General features: G+C 36.5%; 1 protein-coding gene across 1 annotated transcript in view; it reads left to right on the top strand.

Annotated features, from left to right (window-relative positions):
- GPR4 (G protein-coupled receptor 4) overlaps positions 1 to 21,055 on the top strand; it is a 2,027,241-nt gene extending 2,006,186 nt beyond the window's left edge. Inside the window, exon 6 of the mRNA XM_044084953.1 lies at positions 18,212 to 21,055. Coding sequence (XP_043940888.1) covers positions 18,558 to 19,679 — 1,122 coding nt within the window. The 5' untranslated portion in view covers positions 18,212 to 18,557 and the 3' untranslated portion in view covers positions 19,680 to 21,055. The remainder of the gene's footprint in view (positions 1 to 18,211) is intronic.
- The last annotated feature ends 4,267 nt before the right edge of the window (positions 21,056 to 25,322 follow it).

Below are 25,322 nucleotides of genomic sequence, written 5' to 3'. Positions count from 1 at the left end.
GTTATCAATAACCACAACTTAGAATGGCTTTTTGTGTATACCTGTGCCTTGGATCATCTACAAACTGCCCCTGTCTATAATTGACACAGGCAACAAGCCTGGGTGAATTAGCAATTTCCCATCCATTGGTCCAAACTGCATTTGAATAGGCTTAGAAAATAACTGTGTTTCACATGCATGGAGAGTCTATTCCAGAGAAGGGGTAATCTCTGAGACAAATGCCTGTTCCTCCAACACATTTTCTTTATATCACAGACAATATTTGGATCCTTAAATGAGGTAATTCTAGTGCTGTATGTTTTTTGAATGTGTAGCAGATCCATCAGGACTGGATTGGAGAACACCTTTGCAGGTTAGGCATAGATCACCTCTTAGTAATCTGTAAGAGACCATGGGGGTGGGTGAACATAGGGCTACAATCTAGGAAAAAATATTCTGTAGCTCTGGAATTAGGCATACCAGACAGAAAGTTTCTTAGGGAATGGGTCCGGTATTAAATTGATAACAGTGAGTAATTATCTTTTTATTCCAGAAATAAACATACTGAATATATCACTGACAGATTGCATGCCAGCCTACTGGTGTAAAGGCAGGGTAACTATGCTGCCAAGAAGTTAGGTTTGTTAAACAGTCAGCACAGCAGATAACTGGTCATTGCATGGTGCGATGGAGCAGCTCTGTGACTGTGCTGTCATCAGGACCTTGTAATGCAACATTGACGCTAATATATTTCAGGGTATAGCAAACTGGCAGCCCAGGAATAGCAATAGTTTATCTCAAAAGGTGTCTTTGACTGCAACTGCATGTATATTGGAGGATGGTGTGTGTACACAACGACTTGGGTGCACTACTGCTTGCTTAGTCAATGGGCAACATTAAGAAAGTAAAAAAAATCCAGAATTATCATCACACTGAGAACGTGACTCCATATCCATCTTACTCATTAAGCTATTAGAGACTGGGGCTTCCTGTAATGATGGTGGTACAGGCGCTGTACTTAAGAGTTTGCAGACTGAAATGCAGATGCTAAGCACATTAGAAAAATGCAAGAAAGCTACAGAGAAAGTCCTTGGAAGATAAGCAAATTAATAAAAACAGATCTGATCGATTTAGTGCTAACCAATGTCACATGAGGCTTGAGACAAGAGGTAGACTTACCACAGTGTCATTTTACGAGCTTTTAAGTGTGCATTCTTAAAGGTGTGCATGGCTAGGCATGCTTTAGTCCCACTGATCACTTACCTGGATTTGTTTCTTTGTTTAAAAGGTTTAGGCTTGAATAAGCTTAGGAGCTTCCCATGGAGCTTTTTAACATTAAAACTGTACTTGTGTTTTGTAAATAGAATACTATTTTTCTATCATTAGTGATGCGACATCAGGTAACTGTTGCTGCCCCTTGAGGGATCATACTCACTGGAAATCTGAGTACCTCTCAAGGCCATTTTAAAGAAGTTTGAAGTGAAATGTGAATGGCTTTCTTATACTAAAATCCCATTTGCAGTGTTTTCAGTAGGCAAAGTAACTGTTCCTTAACAGTAAGTGTATCATGCTTCTGCCTAAAATTCACAACATGGAATGGTATTCCCCAGTCACAGTGCCTTAGGCCATTATTCTCTTGCTATGAAGACAATACTAATCGGTTAATATTCAAGACAACACTAAAAAAGTATATCAAATGTCTAAATGAGCTAGGTCATACCTCCCAACCTTTAAGTGCTAGAAAACTGGACAAAGCCAAAAATAATGGTGGGTAAAGGTCCAGAATTATGGAAAATGTTTAAATATCACTCTTATATACTTAGAAAGTTGTTAGAATAATAGATGTTGCATCAGCAAGCATTTTCTGAATGATATGATGCAGGTAGTGTTGTCGCCTCACAGCAAGAGATTGCTGGTTCGAGTCTTGGCTGGGGTTCTGTGTGAAGTCTGCGTGTTCTTTCTGTGTTCACATGGGTTTACTCCAAGTGCTCTCTTTCCCTCCCACCTTCCAAAGACATACAGTAGGTGGACTGGACACTAAATTGGCTGTAGGAGTGTTGTGTGTGTGTGTATGTGTGCATATTTGTTTGTGGTATAGCAGAACAACTGTGGCAGGGCTAGACTTGTCAGTGTAAACATTGGCTCTAGATATTTGTCACTGCTGAAGTGAAACCCCGACCCCACATACAAAAATGGAGAAAAGGGATTGTAGATGGATGGATAGATAGATGGATGGTGTCTGAAACTCAAACGTATTTCGTTATTTAGTGACTTCAGTCCTCAAGGATTTGGGGAAAAAAGCACTATTTTAGCAGGAACAGGCTGAAATATGAAGAAAAATATGGACATTATCCAAAAATCTGGATAGTTGAGAGGTATGTGTATGGTAATTCAGCCCAAACTATTAAGGCTGTATGCCTCATCTGTAGTCTTGGGTCTGAATCTTTTTGTCTCACTTTACAATTGGAACAAGTCATTTAACCAGGCAGTGCTCTAGGTAACCCCTGAGAAGAACTGGGCTTACTGATTCTCACAAAAAAAAACGTACTATATTTAGTAGCTCATTAATTCGATGCAATATATAATTCAGCTCGTCTATTGCTATATTAAAAAAGAGATTGCCTTTAACAGTCCATTTTCTCAAAAATATAATCTACTGAGTTCATCTTTCATTCCCCACTTTTTTTTTTTGCTTATACTTAAAATCCACTGAAATTATGGAAAGAACCTTCTATGTGGAACAGAAAAAATACTGACATTAAGTATTTGAGATTTCCCAATACCAATACACACACATATTTGTGCATTCACACATACACACACACACACACACACACACACACACACACACACACTCTCTCTCTCGCAGGTGTTGTGATACATATATTTCATTACATACAAACCTGAATGTTAAAATCAAGTTCATGTTGAATTTTAAAATACTCTGCTCTAGTGGCATATTGGTGTCACAGTCCATTTTGAAATGACAGAGGAAATATAAGTTTGTCTATTATCACTTCAATGATTTTGAATGATACTTTATAAACCATTAGGACTGTTTGTCTTAAAAATAATGATTCTAAACGTACTGCATGAATTTATACAAATGTCAGGGTCAACCAAGATAGCAGTTTGTAGCTTTGCCAAATAAATAACACTGGCATCAAGAAAAGATGAACTACACATCTGCTAAACTGTTGTAAATATCACTGGGGAAAGGAGAAAAAATAAAGCTCAAAATACACAACAAAAATAGAAAATAAAAGTTAAAACTGAGGGTTCAGCATGAGGTCTATTTCAGAAATAACTTGAACTATTTAAAGAGCAACTATCCAATATATTCCACAAAGAGTTATTAGAAAGTACTCGGATTAACATGCTAGCTTTTATTTTATATTAGTTTCGTAATTTCAAAACACAAGTTTTCAGTTCTAGGACAACCCTGAAGCTGCATCTTATTTTCTGTTTTTGTATTCGCAGTTAACAAGCTATAGCCCTGAAAATTAGTTTTTCTACAGTTTGTTGACAGGAGATTTTTCTGCCAATGAGTTTTGTCCTTCCAGCCATCAGAATTTGCTCGGTATAGATGTTATGCTTAAACGCTATAAATATGCTGCATTCAGCACTTATTCCTTTGATTCTCACATGATTTTTTTAGAATGCTCTTAAGGTTGTGAGCAACTATCCCGTTGTTCACTTCTCCTGTATCACCCCAGAAATGAAACATTTTTGTCCAATGACTCTTATTCATCTGTCAGTGGGGAATACAATAAAAAAAGTTGATGTAGTGAGTACTATATTTCTATATCTGGTGCTGTGTACGAGTAGCTTACTTCTGATAATGTCATCTGCCAACTAATCAACTTTTCTGGACTTCCATAACTGCAGAGTATAATTAATTTAAAAATCATTTTAAGTAAGTCATACACATTTCAATGAAGATTTTATTTGCTTGCATAACATTCTATTAATCATGCATCTATATAGTAAATGCAATGAACCAAGCTAAATTCACAAGATAAATAACTTTTTACAGATAAACATTTTTATAAGCTATATTCAAAAATCCATGTTATTATAAATGATCTAGCAGCACTGCTCAGTATTTCTAAGAACATACTTAGTATGACTAAATCAATGTGAAAACATATTGATAGAATTAATCAGCATATAAGACGAGAAGAAACAGCAGTAAAGATCATGAAATGCACACATTCATAGGGATTTACTGTACTCATTATCAGCTTTATTTTCTTTAGTTCCAAAGTTTTATGGATTGTGCAAAGTCCATTAAGAGGCCATTAAGTTATTCCGGCTAACAGTCTCAGACGTGACATCAATTTGTGACCTTGGCTATCTAGCCAAATGTAGCAACAGACCACGCCACATGTATTCAGATGATATAGTACAGCAGGTCAAGTGGAATAGCAATTTACCTATTTACTTGTGTGACATTACGCTGAATACATTACAGCTTTGTAATTCTTCCATTTCGTAACTTTTATAGCATCATTTCAAGTCAGTCTGCATAACTATATTATGTCTGTTCTCATAGTAATATAGTTAACTGTTCTGCAATGTTGTCACCCAGGTGGAAGAAAAATATGTTTAGCTTCCATTATACCTGGAAAACACACTCTGACAAGTACTTATGTCTTTTGCTCCTGAGAAGCTCTGTTGTCCAGTATATAAAGTGTATAACTAGCCCAACCACTTTGTAATGGAGTCTCACAAAAGTTGTACCCTTCCTGACACTGAAGGCTATTTTTTTCTTAGCTTGAAGTATAGCAGGAGTTATACTAGGCTAAACTATATGGATATGCTTTTTTGTTCCAAATAGTTCAACTCATACACACAGTATTAATAGGCATGTCAACAAAATGTGATAATGTGACATATCAGCCTATCAAATATACATCTCAAAAAATGCCCCTCAAGGTCTTTGATCATTTTATGTTTGTGCATAGAACATAGTGTAGAAGCTGTTGCTCAAACACCTGAAACAGGTGACTAAATCAGAGGTTAATGAAGAGTAATTTGTGTACCTTAACTTAGTATTTTGATACTCGACAATGTACTACATGGGGATGTACATTCAGGAAACAGACAAAAAGGAGGACAGAAGCAGAATAACCTAGTTTTCATACTTAATGACTGGACCTCCCATATAAAATGTACTGACTCCTGAAATAATTAGGCAATACAAATATAGCACTTAGCTGGAGCACTTGATCTGGATATACCCTTCCCAAGTGGTGAGCAATGCCCAAAAATAGTTTGTGCTATATTGGAAAAGGTTATCAAAATAATTAAGCCTTACGCAGCTTTATGACTGTATGGCCTGAATGTGGTTTTCTTTCCTGGGAATTATTGCTAAGGATGTCACCTAATGTCTTGTGTACACCTGTCAAGAATCCTTAATCTCAAGATGTATACCAAAAATATGAAAGATGCCTTAGTGGTATCAACCATGAAAGGGAGAAATGGCTCTACTGCAGAAAATTATAGACCTAAATGCTTAAAATGCATTTAGTTAATGTTTTTTAAAAAGTTCCAGTTAAGTTTTCCTTTGGACTTAAGTCAGCTGGTTTTCTCCCCAGAAGCCAATTCTCTATCCTCTCCCAAAATAATACCTCCACAGAAGTTGTCCCCAGTACTAAACTGTTAGGTGTCACTATCGATGAAACCCTAACTTTTGAACCCCACATACTCAATAACATCAAAAAGACACACCAGAAACTAGGTACCCTCTACAGACATAGCTATTACCTAAATAACAATGCCAAAAGAACACTAGCCTCTGCCTTCCTATTTCCATCCCTCCTATATGGTGCCGCCGTCCTCACTAATATACACTCTTCACTAAAAAACAAACTTGATATATGCTACAATAAAATTTCTAGATTTGCAACAAATGCTAGATCCTCATCACATCACTGTTCCTCACTGCAACAACTAAACTGGCTTGAACTTCCACTCTATCTCAACTACCTCCACTTAATTACTGCCCATAAAATAATATATAAACCAACAGCTTGTCAAGCTCTGTCCTCTATAGTAATGCTGTACCATCCAAACAGACACCTTAGATCTGAAAGCAAAGTTCTACTTAAAGTCAATAAACCTCAACTTCCTGCTGGCCAATGCTTTACTCCTTCACTACCTCCAAACTTTGGAATAACCTCCCAACCTCAATAACCTCCATCTCATACCCTGCTCTCTTTAAAAAAATCCCTCAGACAACACCTCTCTACCTGCTGGTTATGCCCATACCAAAAATAACTCTTCTTCTCTTCTCACTACTCCCACTCTCTGGGGCTACAGGTATGCACTCTTAGCAGGTCTGCAGCCATACCTGTGACTGTTACTACACTGCCTAGACAAACCACTCTCTGGGGCTACAGGCATGCACTCTTAGCAGGTCTGCAGCCATACCTATGACTCTTACTACACTGCCTAGACAAACCACTCTCTGGGGCTACAGGCATGCACTCTTAGCAGGTCTGCAGCCATACCTATGACTCTTACTACACTGCCTAGACAAACCACTCTCTGGGGCTACAGGCATGCACTCTTAGCAGGTCTGCAGCCATACCTATGACTGTTACTACACTGCCTACACAGATTTAAATGCATGTAAATAATTGTATACAATGTTACTGTTTTTTTTCTGCCTCCCAGCCAGTAATGTCTACGGCATCTATATGACCAAATGTACATGTTAATATCATCGATGGACTACCATAAAACTGCAATGGAATTGCTAAAAAACTGTAAATAATACTACATTTTTGATATTTGTATTTTTAATATTTGTATTTCTGTAATGTGACTTTTATGTGGAGCTTTTGGCCTCCACTGAAAATGGGTTCACCTAGGCCCAGTGGACTTTCCCGGTAAAGAAATGCAATACATAAATAAATAAATAAATAAATTAGACAGCAAATTTATTGAGTTTTTACCTGTCTGTTTGGGAAGCCATGGATGAAGGACTACCCAATGATGTTGTCCATTAAAATCTTACTTAGGCTTTCAGTGTGGTGCAGCATGATATATTTGAGTTGTTAATTGTGTGAAATAGTGTCAACAGCTACATGGTCAGGTGGGTAAATTATTGGTTAAAACATAGATGTTGTAGGATAAGAAAAAGTAATATAACTTCAGAGAAAAAGTCACTTTCCTGAGGTGTCCCTCAGGGCTCAGTTTTCAGCCCTGTTTTGTTTGCAATATTTATGTCTAGTTTCCCACCAGCTAATAAAATCTGTCTGAGTAAATATGTAGATGATACAAAAATTGGACTAATAATTACCTCAGAGGATTAGTTGGCAGATCTGAAGTCATGGGCTATGACATCTCATATGGAGTTTAATGTTAAGAGGACTAGGGTTATGTATTCTGGTAATGCTAGCCCCTGTTACCCAGATGCCCTGAAGGCCTGTCTGTTAGAAGGAGAGGTAGTAAAAAACCTGAACATTAAACATTCAGGTTTAAGTTTAGCTTGCTGCAAGTGCTTAGATGATGCTATTATGATATCAAAAAACATATGTAGGACAATTATTTGTAAGGATAAAAAAGTGATTGGGATGCATGCTTCGACTAATGCTTTTAAGTTACAGTTTTGCTAGCTATATTAGACTTAACACTCCTGTAAGTTAACACACAGTACTCCATTCTTGAGATTTTTATTACAGTATAGACTAAAGTTATGGATTCAAAGAATGTTATAGGTCTGAGAGTGGAGAATGAAAATAGATCCATGGTCATATGTGAGATACAATCAAAACTGCACATCAAGGAGAAAATGCTCTACCAAGTAGGGAGTATTTCTTGTTTAAGTTGAAAATGCATAGGTATTAACTGAGAACAGATGTGATATTTTCACTCTAAAACCAGAAGCAAGGATGAAGTAGGCTGATGCTCTGTCTGCTTTGTCACATCAACTACATGAAATGCACTGGGATAGGATCATAGGATCACAGGAGATTACTAGGATATTGACCAGAGGTCATTTTAAGCCTAGCCATTTCATCCCAATGTAATACCATATAAATGCCCAAGACTGCATTTAGTGATGACTGTCCATGTCCAGGAGGGTTGTGTGGTGCTATCCCACTAAAAATTTACAGTGCCCATCCACTCGTCCAGGTTCCTCTTGAGCAGTGTCATAGAGGTGCTCCGTTTCACATGAGCTGGTACCCTGTTCCAAAGATGTGGCAGTCACTGGGAGATAAATCTGTCTCTCCAGCATGTCCTATTTAAGTAGCAGGATATATTTACATCCCTGGAATGGGTAGCCCTAGTCCCGCTTGATTTATGGGTATGCAGCAAGTTCATTCGGTCTGGGTATTGGATTGCTATGTAGGCCAGGCATAAGTCTCCCTTAAGACATCTATACAATATGGAGTATAGTGACAAGGACTTTAGCTGGTCTGTATAAGGCACATGCTGGAGCCACTTGATCTTCTTTGGTAGAAACCTCTGGGGTCTGTCTAATTGCCGCAGGTGCTTAGTATGGTACATGCCAAAAGGGGCTTTATACTCAGTTATGGGCCAGATATGTGTGGAGTATAGTGGGGGTTATAACTTCTTTTGCTCTTGAGGTGATGCTTTTACTAATCAAGTGTGCTATGTAGAAAGCTTTCTTTACTACAGTAGACACATGGTGATTGAAGTTAAGGTTGCAGTCAACTTGTGATCCCAGGTCCCTTACCATTTAATGGGTACTTTGGGTATTGTTGTTGATTTGATAGTGTGAGGGGACATTGTTTGTACCAAAGGGGATGATAATGCATTTCTTTGCATTCAGGTTAAGACTGTGACTGATACAGCAGTCACTGGTCTGTGTGAGACCCTCCTGGAGTATATTGACATAATTTGGGGATTCAATGATTGCACCTAGTTTGCAGTCATCTGCAAACCTAGTCAGCCACAATCCCTTAGTTTTGATGTGAACTTCTGAGAAGTATATATAAAACAGATGGGGGCCCGGCACTGATCACTGTGGCACCCCACTGGTAACAGATCTGCTGCTTGATGTGGAGTCACCCACTTTGATAATGTGTGCCCAGTTTTTGAGCCAATTAGCAACTCATCTTACAGCGAAGGGATTTACATTCAGTTTGCTGTGTTTATTGGTAATGCCTGAATGTGGGATTGTGTTTTAAGCCTTTGCCAGGTCAAGGTATGTATGCACAGATTTGCCCTTGTCAATGAACTTGGTCACATTTACAAAGAAATACACCAGATTTAACAGGTAGGATCTTCCCTTCATGAAGCCAAATTGGGTAGCATCCAGGGTTTGAAAAGGTCACCTATGTCTTTATTTATGAGGTCTATAATGATACATTCCATGGCCTTACAGATGAGGCTGATCAGACTTATGGGTCTGTAATTTCCTGGGTCTGTTGCTAGGCCACCTTTGTTTAGGGGAATAACTGTTGTTGTTCTCCATTCCCCAGGAACAAAGCCTGTGGTTAGGCTATAATTGAAAATGGTACTTAGTGGTAATGCTAGTTCATGTTTTAGCCTGTTTAGAAGACAGCCTGGGATGCCATCTGGTCCCAAAGAGGCTGTATTTTTTGCCTTATGCAAGGCTTTGAGGACCTGCTCTATATGTAGGGTTGGGGGAAGGTTTTTTGTAAGTTAGGAGGGGATAAAGGAGTGAAATTTTCGCAAAACCTATCCTCTAGCAGGTTTGCTGTCTCTGTGGGATCAGTGTGTATGAAACCATTGGCCACTAGTTCTGCACTTGCTTGGGTCCTACCCTTTAGGTTACATACGAAGCTGTAGAAGGCCTTATGGTTATCCTTGGCTGAGCTTGCTAAATTTTTCTCAAAGGAGCCCTTGAAGGATTGACAAGTTATCTTATTTGCCTGTTCTGGCTGACAAGGTCGCTTTCCATTGTTGGGGCCTTGCCTTTGTTTTCCTGGACAGCAACTTTTTGCATTTATTGCAATGTTTGTTGATGCTGGATGTCCACCATGGCAGCTTGTTTTTACTTGGGGCTCTGGCTTTAATTCTTTCTTGTACAGATGAGTTTATACAGTTATGAAAGTGATTGTACAGGGCGTTAGTGTAAGTTTCAGTGCAGTTACCACTTCCAGTTTAGGGTGGAGCTTGCAATACAGTTATGCCATCACTTATGAGGGTTTAGTTTGCCTTGGTGAACTTTGTTAGTCTGCTTTCACCCTTTGTGAGGTCTGCTGTTAGTGCCAGCTCGAAGGTGACTGATTTGTGGTCAATTTTAACTTAAGAAGGTCCGACAGTTGTGGTAGTGCATCTATTTGACATGCCAGTGCGGACCAGATCCAGAATGTTTGTTCCCCTTGTCGGGTTATGGACAATTTGTTCCAGGGCATTTGAATTAACAAAGTCAAGGAATGCTTGTGTTAGTGAGTTAGGGCTAGAGTAGGTTTTCCAGTTGATGGTGGGTTAATTAAAATCCCCACATAGCCAGTGTGTTTGGTAAAATATAGAATCTCCATTCGACTTCATTTGGAGTCCATTGACTGGCCAAGACCAAATTGGATGCATCTTAACTGGTCAAACCCAATTTTAATAAAGCTCTTACTTCCAGCAGAAACAACAGCTCATGAAGAAAGTTGCCCTTAACACCTCAACTTGTGCAGTCTTGCAATTTGCAGTTTAGCTGATGATGGAGAAAGTAGAGTGTTCTGCGTCAGAGTAGTGAGAGGCATACACCCCATCAAAATTATTTTTATAAACACTTTGCAAAGTAGCTTTTTGACTGGGGAATGATATGTTTTGGTGAATGAATGGGGTCAGAGTCACCTGTGATGTAGTGTATTGTATCCACTGGAGTTAGTAAAAAAGAAGAAATGTGTAGATGGAGCACAGAGTCACTACACTGTGCCGCTTACATCTGCAAATGATAAATCTTCCCAAAATGCTTGACTGAAATTTTAGGTAAAATGAAAACAATGGGACAGCCAGCTTGTACATACTTTATGCACTTTCTTCAGTGGAAAATCCTGTGGATTTCATTCCTATTACTTATTTGTGAATAACTTAGCTAGAATACATAAGGGTGTAGAAGAAGTATGTGGATGAGGAAATCTCTGTGATAGACATGCCAGAATTTAATTGTGCAAGGAGAGAACTTTCAGATAAAGTGTGCTATGAAATGTGATATCCATTACCCATTTTAAGTTTTGAGCCAGTTAAATATTTCCATATAACATACATTTCAGGGAAAGAAGGAATTCTTTGTGAATGAAATATGATTTCTGGAAGAGTAAATCCTTGAAGTAATGTCCCAGAAAGATTAGTGCAGAAGATCTAGTTGCACAGCATCTAGAACTGAGGAGGGGTATACATATTTTGTGATGTAACACATACAGAGAGTTAACTCATCAAAGAAATTTAAATGTCAGTTTACTAGTTTGTCAAGATAATGTTGTACACTACTATAAGCATTCTCTTCCATCTGTCCTAGATTCTGTCAGTATGATTTATTAGAAATTATAGTAATGGAAAATATTAACAAATCAGTAACTGAAAGCATTTACAAACAACACTTTTTAAACAACTTATGTTGAAACACCAAGATATCAAAAAATGGATCAAAGACAAGAAAAGTAATGAGAAGGAAAACATATAACAAAGCAGTGCCATGCGTCTCCACAAATGTCAGTTATAGATATTTCAGATTGGGATGGGAATGATTAGCACATTCAAACTCTAGATTACCCTATTTTTGTTGAGAAACAGTACTGTAAGCTGGACACATAGGTTATTCTGTTAGACTTTGAATACAAGTTGTCCATTTGCATCAAATAAGCAAAAAACCAGCAAAGGTATGGCTCCAGACTCGAACAGGCAACAGTAGTAAAGCAATCCAAAACGCAGCAAAGAATTAAAAGTCCAGACACGAAAACATAAAACGTCTTCACTTCGCTTCAGCTTCAGCTCAGCTCAGCTTTATTAACACAAGCGCTTTCACATATATAGCTTCATCAGGTGTTTGAAATACACTGAAACTCTACATCTTTATATACACACCTATCTGATCATGTGACCATTACTTAATTCAAATTTAAAAATACATATATTTAAAAATACACATATTTAAAATATATATAAATCTTTTAAAAACATTAAAAACAAATATAACAACAATATAAAAGCATGACAGAAAAACTATTACATGCAAAAATGGGACTAAGAATAATAAACTTATTATTACTTCCTCAAAGGTCTATTTTGTAACACTGGTTTAATTGGAATATGGTCATTCAATCCATGACCATAATTAGCCGTTAACCTAGCTATCCAGCATGCTTCTAGCTCTTCAGTTCTATGCCTGATATTACCACGTCTCACATTCTCACATGTAATACCTAAAACCAAAAACTTAAACTCGTGCCTTGTATCTGTGCTAGCAACATGTTTAGCCAATGCATTTGTGAGATTCTTTTTACTGATATTATAAAGATGTTCCCTAATTCTTTCCTTCAAACAATGATCAGTTTTTCCTACATAATATTTGTGACACAATTTACAGACAGCTAAATATACAACATGCTTAGTGTTGCAAGTAGCTGCTACTCTAATATAAAAAAGTTGACCATTATCTGGATGTTTGAAAGTAGTATCAGTAGAAATATAAGCACAATAATTACATTTACCACATGGTTTAGTACCAAAATGTATGTTACTAGCGCTGTTAAAGTTCTGTTTATAACATAATCTACTTTTAAGCGACCTTTTATTCTTAAACGTGAATTGTGGTTTTACACCCACAAGTGACTTAATGTATTCATCTGTCATCAGAATATTCCAATGCGAACTAATAGCATCTATATATTTATTGATGTCCCTGGTATAATGTAGAGACATTCTTACTTTATTGTCATTCCTTCTCTTCCTACAATCAAGGGTATCAAAGAAATATTGTTTAGCAACAGTAGATCTCAAAAGATCCATCTCTCCTGATATATGTTGTACCATATCTTCATTGTACCCTCTCTCTAGTAATTCATTCACTGTCTTAGATTTACAGCTTATATAATCATCATCATCAACATTAAGCCTAGAAGCTCTCAAAAATTGATTCTTAGCTACGCTCCTAAAAACAAACTTCGGATGCATACTTTGTCTGCTTAATAAATGATTTGCATGACAAGGTTTTCTATGCAGGCTACTTTTCAATAAACCACCTAAGTTCCTACTTACAGTCACATCTAAAAAATTAATATGAGTATATGAAAAATTGAACGTAAAAGACAGAAAAGTAGTAGAGTTATTAATATAACTCACAAACTCATTCAACTGCTGTTCACTACCACTCCATAACAAAAAAAGGTAATCCATAAACCTTTTATAAAAAATAATGTTAGTGGAAAATGGACCATTGATTATGTTATCTGTTTCCCAAACACTCATAACTATATTTGCATAACTATTTGAGCAGGAACTGCCCATGGCAACACCAAAAGAATCCTGGTCTGGTTATTCGTCCAGCAGACAAGGGAGGACAGATTGTGTTAATGGATAAAATAGATTATGATATAGCTATTGATGCAATGTTAGCAGATAGGAGCTTTTATGAAATTATTCATTCTACACGTGTAGATTCTATGATTAAGGCCATTCAGAATACCATAGAATGGTTGGACCTAACTACTGTTGTAGACCATGATTTAGTTAAATATTTATTTATTTCTCACCCTACTATACCGATAATGAATGGGCTTCCTAAAATTCATAAGAATATGATAAAACCTCCTATGAGACCTATTGTCTCAGGCAGTAATTGGTGTACAGAACCAATGTCTATTTACATTGAGAAACGTATTAGACCTTTAGTAGACAAGTCAAATGTTATTTTAAGAGACACTGAACAATTTTTATCTGAGTTGTATGATTTTGCTAAAAGTCTTTCAAGTTCATGTGTTTATATGTTTGTAACATTGGATGTTGTTTCTTTATTTACCAAGATACCGAATGACATAGGTATTGATTTAGTGATGCAATTTTTGAAAAAGTCCAGTGAATACAGAGATGATGAATTATATGTGATACAAACACTGTTGAGTTTAGTTTTGCATAACAACATTTTTGTTTTTAATGAGAGAATATATTGGCAGAGAAATGGTGTTGCCATGGGCAGTTCCTGCTCAAATAGTTATGCAAATGTAGTTATGAGTGTTTGGGAAACAGATAACATAATCAATGGTCCATTTTCCACTAACATTATTTTTTATAAAAGGTTTGTGGATGACCTTTTTTTGTTATGGAGTGGTAGTGAACAGCAGTTGAATGAGTTTGTGAGTTATATTAATAACTCTACTAATTTTCTGTCTTTTACGTTGAATTTTTCATATACTCATATTAATTTTTTAGATGTGACTGTAAGTAGGAACTTAGATGGTTTATTGAAAAGTAGCCTGCATAGAAAACCTTGTCATGCAAATCATTTATTAAGCAGACAAAGTATGCATCCGAAGTTTGTTTTTAGGAACGTAGCTAAGAATCAATTCTTGAGAGCTTCTAGGCTTAATGTTGATGATGATGATTATATAAGCTGTAAATCTAAGACAGTGAATGAATTAATAGAGAGAGGGTACAATGAAGAGATGGTACAACATATATCAGGAGAGATGGATCTTTTGAGATCTACTGTTGCTAAACCATATTTCTTTGATACCCTTGATCGTAGGAAGAGAAGGAATGACAATAAAGTAAGAATGTCTCTACATTATACCAGGGACATCAATAAATATATAGATGCTATTAGTTCACATTGGAATATTCTGATGACAGATGAATACATTAAGTCACTTGTGGGTGTAAAACCACAATTCACGTTTAAGAATAAAAGGTTGCCTAAAAGTAGATTATGTTATAAACAGAACTTTAACAGCTCTAGTAACATACATTTTGGTACTAAACCATGTGGTAAATGTAATTATTGTGCTTATATTTCTACTGATACTACTTTCAAACATCCAGATAATGGTCAACTTTTTTATATTAGAGTTGTAGCTACTTGCAACACTAAGCCTGTTGTATATTTAGCTGTCTGTAAATTGTGTCACAAATATTATGTAGGAAAAACTGATCGTTGTTTGAAGGAAAGAATTAGGGAACATCTTTATAATATCAGTAAAAAGAATCTCACAAATGCATTGGCTAAACATGTTGCTAGCACAGATACAAGGCACGAGTTTAAGTTTTTGGTTTTAGGTATTACATGTGAGAATGTGAGACGTGATAATATCAGGCATAGAACTGAAGAGCTAGACGCATGCTGGATAGCTAGGTTAAGGGCTAATTATGGTCATGGATTGAATGACCATATTCCAATTAAACCAGTGTTACAAAATAGACCTTTGAGGAAGTAATAATAAGTTATTATTCTTAGTCCCATTTTTGCATGTAATAGTTTTTCTGTCATGCTTTTATATTGTTGTTATATTTGTTTTTAATGTTTTTAAGATATTTATATATATTTTAAATATGTGTATTTTTAAATATATGTATTTTTAAATTTGAATTAAGTAATGGTCACATGATCAGACAGGTGTGTGTATATAAAGATGTAGAGTTTCAGTGTATTTCAAACACCTGATGAAGCTATATATGTGAAGGCGCTTGTGTTAATAAAGCTGAGCTGAGCTGAAGCTGAAGCGAAGTGAAGAAGTTTTATGCTTTCGTGTCTGGACTTTTAATTCTTTGCTGCGTTTTGGATTGCTTTACTACTGTTGCCTGTTCGAGTCTGGAGCCATACCTTTGCTGTTTTTTTGCTTGTTTGGACTTATATTTTATAGCAAAGGTACTAGTGGTTTGTTTGATCTTTTTGCTCTGTTTCATTTGCATCAAATGTTTTGCAATGCTTCCTGAATCTGCACAACCATTTCAGTCTCTATTCTGTGCAGCATCTTCATAAATAAACATAGGTTTATTTATCAAGCAGATCAGCAATTTTTTGCTGGTGATATTTTTATTGCCTTTTACTTGTGATAGTCTTACAAGTAAAATCATAATCAAAGGAATTGCTAGTTCATTTATATTTAATATGTTTGTAGCCGTGGTGGTGCAGCTCACAGCAAGAGGTTCACCCGTTCGATTCCCGGCTGGAGCGCCTTCTGTGTGGAGTCTGCATGTCCTCCCTGTAGTTGAGTGTCATTCAAAAGGCATGCATGAATGGGCATGCCTTCGTTGAAGGACGGGCATCGGGCTGGCACCTCGGCACCGTAAAAATCTACTGCCAATCATTAGCGGACCGGAGTTCCGCTGTGGCAACCTCTAACCAGGAAAAGCCAAAAGAATAACAACATTTGCTTCACAAGTTCCAACAGAAACATTTCAGATGTTAAAGAGAATTGATTTTGCCTATATATATTATCCAAAACTGATTGAGTATCCCTCTTAAAGACCCCCAGAAAAATGCATCCCCAAAATATGTTTAGAAAAGCTTTCGGTCACTCTTTGGAAAATCCCCAACAAGATGAGGAAGCTATTAGGAATATTTGAGGAAGATATGCAGGCCAAGTTATAAAAATACTTAAACTGACAACTGTTTCTCAAAAAATCAGTATTTCCTAGACTGGGTTGCAATTACCCATTCTTCATGAAGTAGAGAGATTTTCAACTTTTTTCCCCAAAACAATCTAAATTTCCTCATCTGTTTCTGTCTCTCTCTTTCTCCCCAAAAACATTCATAAATTGTACTTGCTATTTATTTTTAAATGTCTCCTACACCTGTATCTCCCAAAACACAGGAAACCCATATATGATAAATCTGTTGTACTACCCTGATATAGTCTTGTCTTTTTCAACTAAGTTTTCTGTATTCTTCACCTACTCCGTATTTATTTATGAAATCCTTTCAATTTATCATTGTTCTATTTTCCAGTAATTGCTCAAAGTAATGGAGCTCCTACTATGACCTAATTTCCTTCTCAAAACTGTGAAAAAACACCCTGGCACTTATAGGCTACTATAAAGACTGTCCTTGTCTGCATTTTCACAAGCAAGTCATTGTTTATCGTTGCAGAAGAAAACAAGAGATCCTAACTCAAAACTGCTATCTACTGCAAACATAACAAGTACTAATTTAGACAACAATTTGTTGTCATGAGCAAAGAGGTAAATGGAGAAGCATGTATGTCTACTGGCAGCTTTATAAATATGTAGAAATTATCAAAATCTGCTTCTCTCTCAGCTAATGTTCTTGGCTGCAGTTGTAACCAAGGGGTGCAATTCTGCTCTCCTTATTTTCCTGGCATATCAGGTTCCATATGGAATTATTTTTAGTCATAGTATGATATGATATTCATCATGTAGCTGTTTGTAGAGGGATGTTGCAGTCCATTTTATTATTCCCCATGAAGCCCATTTCTTAATGTTTGTGAAACCATAACAGCAGCTAAGAACAGAACGCAGAATTAGTTGGTGGTATGTAGCTAAATTAAACATTAATAAAATAGGTAAACATATAAAGAATAATTTAAAGACTCTAAAACTGGTATTCTGGGAGCCACAAACACAAGTCATGTAGATTTATAGAACAGATGGCGTGAAATAGCTGCAAGATCAAAAGCTATGAGGGAATTTAGGAATGCATATGTCAAGTTTAAGGCCTTGCTTTTTAAATGTGGAAAATCAGGTTTTTTTTATTGTTTGAGCAGTACCTCACACACAGAAAAGTAGGCTGAGTATGTAAACAAATGTGTAATTTTTTCTAATTTAAAGCATCTTTGCTTTTATTTGGTTAGCACCTACAGAAATGATTAGCTATACTGGTGGAATTCAAAGCAATGGACCTGCAACAGGTGAAATTCCATTAATATCATTTTGTTTGGCATATGAGAAGAAAAAATGGTATTGTTACTTAAAAGAAGTGTAGAAAACAAAAAGTATTCCTCTGTAAGAAATTTGTGTAATACATTGTTTCAATGTAACTTATTTTAATAAATGGTTTGGAAAGAAATTTCTCACAAGGTTTCAATGCCTTTTGGTGAATGGATGGCATTAAAGACGGCCCAGAAGTGGTTGTGTATCAATATGGTAATACAGATATCTGTAATAATATGGGAAGGGAGTGAGTTGTATATATGGAGAAAGTAATGTTTAAATGAAATGGAGAAGAAATTGTCTTCATTAAATAGCTGATAGACTACATGGACACAAAACACTAACCTACTAGTAATATCATTCCTTGTCTATTCAGTACTGTAACATATTTTTTTTTTCTTTTGTTTTGCAGACATGGTCCATGAAGAAACATAGAACAAGTCCCAAAGATTTTCATGACATGTTTGCCAGTGAAAGGGTGAAGAAGAAAAAACTCTACCACTAAAACATCTGAAAAGAAAAACAATCTCATATTAAAATATTCATATCTCAATCATTTATAGGAAATTTAAAAAGGCACATTTGAAAAATAATGATATTTTAAGTTACTCTGATTTTTTTTTCATCCGAAAAAGCACTCATCATTAACATATATATGGAAAATTGTAGCAAAATGAAACCCGATTAACTAAAGATACATTATTAAGCATGATTTATTTTAACCACCGAAGGAACTGACTGAAATTCCTGTTCAGAAAATGTCCCTTAATCCTGGCTTCACCTGGATTCCAAAAGCCAGTTATGAAATAATGAACAATATATCTCAAGGAAGCTGTGGTGTAGATTCAATGATAGATCATGTTTTTCCTCCAACCCTGTATATCATAGTAATTGTGTTTGGATTACCAACAAACTGTATGGCATTATGGGCAGCCTACTTACAAGTTAAGCAAAAGAATGAGCTAGGAGTTTACTTAATGAACCTGTCAATTGCTGATCTCCTCTATATTGCTACACTACCACTTTGGATTGACTATTTTCTGCACTATGACAACTGGATCCATGGTCAAGAGTCCTGTAAGCTTTTTGGATTTGTTTTCTACACCAATATTTATATTAGCATTGCTTTTCTCTGTTGCATTTCTGTTGATCGTTACCTTGCCGTTGCCCACCCACTGAAGTTTGCTAAAGCAAGGCGAGTGAAAACAGCACTAGGTGTCAGCATTGTAGTTTGGAGTATTGAAATCTTTGCCAACTCAGCTCCACTGTTTCATGACGAATTGTTTATGGATCGCTACAACCATACTTTCTGTTTTGAAAAATATCCAATGGAGAGCTGGGTGGCATGGATGAACCTGTACAGGATCTTTGTAGGTTTTCTTTTTCCATGGTCACTAATGTTGTTCTCATATGTGCGAATCTTAAAAGCTATCAGGGGCAATGTTTCCACTGAGAGGCAAGAAAAGGCAAAAATTAAAAAGCTGGCACTTAGCCTTATTATTATCGTAGTCTTTTGCTTTGCCCCTTACCACATAATTCTGCTGTCGCGCAGCATTGCCTATCTAATCGCACCAGGCGACTGCAGCTTTGAGGAGAAGGTATTTACTGCCTACCACACCTCGTTAGCAATGACAAGTCTCAATTGTTTAGCTGACCCCATTCTGTACTGCTTTGTCAATGAAGGAGCCAGGAGTGATGTCACAAAGGCAATGTCCCAGATAATTCGCTTTTTCTCTAGTAACAAGCCAAGGGAACTTTCAAATGCATCTCTCAGTCTGGAAACTCCACTGTCCACCAAAAAGACTAATCTTAGCTTTTACAATAATTCTGAAATGGTTGTACTGAAGGAGGAACATCTGCAGATGAATATATTGACTTAAGCTACTAACATGTTTTTTGACATTGTTAACTATATTTTGAGGTACATTTGTGCATGTTACATGCACACTTAGAATTTTCAATTTTTAATTAACTTACAAGAGAAATGCTGTTTTTAACTTGTAAAAAAGGAGTTGCTATGTGGAGCAATGAGTTCATTATACAGAGGCACTGAAAATGTCAGGCAAGATACATTGACAATCCATTAAGTTACTCTTCCATCAATATGGTTCCTGTGTTTTGAGGATCATCTGCAGCTGCTATTTATTATGACGTACAAAATAAAAAGTAAAATCCTTATACAATTGCTGCTTAAGACAGGTATATGGTATTAGTCCTAATAGGCAAGAAATACATTGTTGTTCACTCAGTTAAGGATTCTTGAAGATTGACGAGCTGAGACCCATGTAAGATCAATGCACAATGAGACGAGGAAATGTTTCACTCTGAATGGTTGTATTTGTTACAATTATCTTATGAAATGAACTCTGTATTCTTTATGGCATGCATTTCTATAAGGGTTTTTCACAAATCTATTTTCTAATTTCAAATTTCTTACAATCCTAGGACTAAAATGAATCAGACTGATATTTTCTCCCTGCCATGCCCTTTAATATGCCTCTATCATGGCACTGTTACTAGCCTGTCATGTCATTATTACTTAAAGATTACCCAGAGAGTTTATGGAAACTGTCACCCTGCATAAGATAATAACTATGGAACACACAACTTGGAAATTACAGTTGCTTTATGCTGTAAGAAGATGTGGAATTTAACAGTAGACTTGATTTTTAAGCCAAGACTCTGACATCCTTGAGTGCATACTGGTAACATCTCTCTCCCCCTTTTGGCTTACTCACACAGTGCTAATTAAGTGACAACTTGTAAAACAATACATCATGTTCAAGTATTTCATGTATGTTGTATTACAGGGAATATCTCCATGTTCTTCTTGCTGTGCAATTTAGTTTGCACCCGGCCTATACATATAATTATGAATCCTGTAATGTATTTTATCACTGTCACCTATAAAGAGAGAACTGATCAGCTTCTAGGAGAAAAAAAAAAAAGAAATAAACTGTAGTTAGTACCAGAATTCAATAACAGTGATAAGAACTAAGAATGCTAACTATTTTACTCATGTCTGTCATACTAAACAAGTAAAATAACATGAAATTTCAAATTTTATAAAGAAAACTCAAAGAGGAACAGTATTACTGGTCATTCTCACTGAAAGCAATTAAATAATAGTGGTCTTAAGCCATTTAAATAAAACAGAGGTACCAGAGTAAGTCCACTTTTAGGTTCATAGGTTCATAGATTAGTACTAAGCTAACTGCCCTTGTGAGCCATTTTAAGCCTAGCCAATTATCCCTTGTGAGACTCAAACCCTGCACCTTGTGTTTGTAAGGCAAACACCTTAACCATTAGGCCACCCTCCCAACCCTACTTAATTATAATCATAGGTTCATAGATTAGTACAAAGCTAACTGCCCTTGCAAGTAATTTTAAGCCTAGCCAGTTGTCCCTTGTGAGACTCAAACCCTGCACCTTGTGCTTGTAAGGCAAACACCTTAACAATTAGGCCACACTCCCAGTCAGTATGTTTCTAATTTTTTTGCCACTTGTCAGATTAACACAAACATATATGCCATAATTTCATATACTGTATTGCATGAACATATAACTCAATATTCTGAACTTAAGGTAATTTTCAGTTCATAAATTTAAATTAGTTATAAATATACTTCACTGTGCCTAATGAAGGCACAGAAGATAAGTGAAATTATTCTGGGCATTGCAGGCATGTTTCTAACTTAAGTTCTTATTGACTGCATAAGTACTGTTTACTATGACTATTGTCCAGTAAAGTATGTTTTCAATTCATTTTGGGCAAGCATTATAATCACTACTCAAAACATTTTATTCCATCCACATAAATGTTTCTATTCAGAAATTGTTGTTTCTTGACAACTCCATCTGAAAATTCACAAATTATTATAATAGCTCTATTAAAAGAAAATAAATTTGTGTGAGGGCGATCACCATAACTGAAGATGTCCAAACAATATGATTGGTCATGCAGTGTATTCACCGTAGGCAGGTTTAAGCAAAAGGTGACTGTTAATTTTCTAATCAGACTTCAAGAGCAGCTGGAAGTCCTCAGACTAAGTGCAATGTTACCTCTTATGCTGACGATACCATCTGGAAATTATCAACATCTTCTGTAAACAAATGTACCTGATTCTCACCTCAAGAAACATAAGGGCAAATGTAGATATCCTGAACAAAAAATGGAAGGTACTCAACTAGATCATACCTAGACCTTTCCTGTGGTGACTAGCATTGTACATTAAATGGAGGCAGCAGTAAATCTATCATCCTATACCATTATGAAATCCTCAGTAAATCTAAGTATACCTTACCTCATATGTACCTCAAGATACACTGAAGTCTGCCCACAAAGTGCTGCTTACAAAATAAACAAAAAAATCCCCAAAACAAAAGGAAGGATACCAAGAAAAAGGTAGATGAAAGCTCACAGTATGGCTATTATCCATTTGTCTGAATATCTATGGTTCTGCTATGTACTCTTTCATAAATGTATTACATTCTTCATAAGGATCATTGCTGAAGATTTTTTATTATACCCACAGTTTAGTAGGTAGTGTGTATTTGAGTGCCTACAAAATCAGCCAATAGCTGCAACATGAGGACAGTAGAAGCAAAAACAGATATACGTCTAGACTAGATGCTGTAATATTTGCCAAAGATGAGGCTAGAAGTCCAAGTGGCACCTCCACAGATGCTGTGTCCTTAGTAATTTGTAACTAGTACTACAATGGTATAAGATATCTTTGTAGAATGAACCTGGACCTCACCGGTTAAGAGAGTTAGCTAGGTAAGCATGTCAAAAGGGTGAGTTGACTTCCAGCCTTTTTAATAGAGTTTGTTTGGATACTGCTCTACCCAATTTCTCTGTTACGCAAAAGACAAAAGAGAGAGAGGGTCTAGCACCTTTAGTTTCTTTTATATAATAATATCTCAGATGTCTATGAATATCCATTGTATGAGGAATCCCATCCCCATTTGTTCTGCAATGAACAAAAAGATGGACAGACTGATTTAAGGTGAGCACTGAGACCACATAAGGCATAAAAGAGTTGGTCCTGAGGGCTTTGCTGTCTATGAAGATTGTGTAGGGCCATTTAAACCTCAAAGCCTCTAGTTCTGGGATTTTCCTGGCACCAACTGTTGCAGACATGATGTCAATTAAAAAAATGGTGTTTTAGGTCAGCAGTTTATGTGCACCATGGACTGTCAGGCTTAAATGCAGGAAATGGGAACTTCTTAAATATGAAATGTCTCCTTAGAGGTTTCAGTTGTAGAATGCCTTCTAGCAACAGCTTATCATCAGAGCTAGAAGAAACTTGCATACACAGATGCTTAGACTGCTGAAAGATACACTTTGATAGAAGCATAGAGAATGCCCTAGTCAAATATTCAGGATGATATTGTGGCATGAGTAGGACTGATGGTTGTATAACACTGGAAGAGTTTTACCTACTCTGAGTGTGACTCCTTTGATGGTACAATCAGCAATGGACAAGCATATTTATTGGGTCCTCTATACCCATGTGGACTAAGTTACCTCAGTCAGTGAGGGACTATGAAAGTCAACCTCACCTTTTCCTTTCATGCCTTTGCAATGAGCCCACTTTACCCTGGGGCAGTAACTAAGGAGTCTCAATCCTCACCACTGTCTTTGGTAAGGAAGTGTCACTAAAAGCAGGGATAGAAATACACAATTCCCCCTAAGACTACACTGGGAACAGATTCCAAAAACCGGGACTAGACTATATGCTTCACTCCAGGTCTCCAAATGAGTCTCCACACTAACCATTGCAGAACACTGTGTCCCAGATCTAGGTATCTGACACACTCACTATTAAATGTCTGATATTCATACATGTGTACACTCTTGGGAAAGACTGACACAGATTTACCTGCTGTGTTTCTTTTCCCAAATTGCAAGGTAATAGCTGCCACCAGTCAAATACTGCAATACTCTTCAAAAGGTGGGTTCAATTTTATCGCCTAAAAAAATATTGAAACAAATGGTAGCATGTATCACAAGCAGTAAGGCTTTTCGGAGTGTCCCTGGTGTTATCATAATAAGCATAAACAGTCTCAGGTTATTAAAAATATACACTAAATAACCAGCCATGAGAGGAAGTAAAACATTTAACAACAAATAAAAGGATTTAAAACATGTATATACTGAATAACTGATTCCAAAAAATAATGGCGTTTCACACACTGGAAATATAAAAATAATACTGTAGGATAGATCTCACATTGATTTTAGAAAACCTCTAACTAACTGACTATAGTTCCTTGACTATCTGAAGATTAACTGTCCCTATCTTATCTAAATGACTCAGCAAGACAAGACTATACTTTTACTTCTGAAAGGCAAGATGAGAAATTATTTCCACACTCCAGGCTGTTGTCTTTCCTCAGTGAATAGAGCGACTACTCTGGAAACAACTGGACTACTACTGCTGAACAGCTCTGGAAACAAAACTGAATGATAACTGACTCAAAACCTGCTTTTATAGCAGATTTTTAAAAACGTTACAGGAAGCTGCTATGAGAATTCTACTCTCTCATATCAGACTTTGAAAAGTAAACAAACAACTGCAGTGAAGATTCTATACTCCCAGCTCTGGCACACAATGACATCACATCTAGGTCAGCTGACTCTGGCATAACATACATTCAGAATTCTCTTTAAAAAAAATGTACATTTGGTCAGCCAAAAGAACACTGTTTGACATTCAAACATCTTGCATAAATCAAAGTGACAATCAAAAGACACAAACCCATTCATAAAACTATAGTCAGTCATGCTAGCATATGCAACACAGGGCAATCTACAATTGTCCACAACCATCCACAAAACATCAGCCTATCACAGATAACAATATCTAATATCCTCACAGCCTTCACCAGCAATTTTAGAAAAGGGGGATTCTGTGAAAAATCACTAAGAAAACCATGATTCCACTGCACTAAGATACTGCCTGTCCAAGCTTTTGGGCAGGAGTTCTGAAAGTGGAATGTCTTGAGTTAGTTATTGCCTAGATATGATGAGAGATCTGGGTCTATACTGAAACACTGAACGCTGAAAACAGCGAACGTGTCGACACCACAGAACAGCGATTTCTTTTTTAGGGAAAAAAAATCGCTATTCCAACCAAAAAAAAAAAAAGCATTAAACACTTCCAAACACATACACATGTACCCTAACCCTAATTGTACCCCCCCCAAAAAAAACAGTAAACAACTGAATACACATATGCATGTAACCCAACCATACATCTAACGGGGAAAAAAGTAAACATTTTTAAAACATATGCACTTACCTTAACCCGCACCCTAACCCTAAAGTCAGTAACTCTTGCACATTTACATAAACAGTTCCAAACACATACACACTTACCTTAACCCTAATTCTACCCACCCCCCCAAAACAAAAGTAAAAAGCTGAACACACATACACATGTAACTCAATCATACATCTAATGCAAAAAAAAAAAAACAGTAAACACTTTCATACATATGCACTTACCTTAACCCGC

This window comes from Protopterus annectens, chromosome 1.part0, assembly GCF_019279795.1.
Source record: "Protopterus annectens isolate FY-2018-M chromosome 1.part0, PAN1.0, whole genome shotgun sequence".
In the NCBI taxonomy this organism is placed as follows: domain Eukaryota; kingdom Metazoa; phylum Chordata; order Ceratodontiformes; family Protopteridae; genus Protopterus; species Protopterus annectens.
Note: the sequence above shows the minus strand (reverse complement) of the source record. Positions and strands in the feature narration are given on the sequence as shown.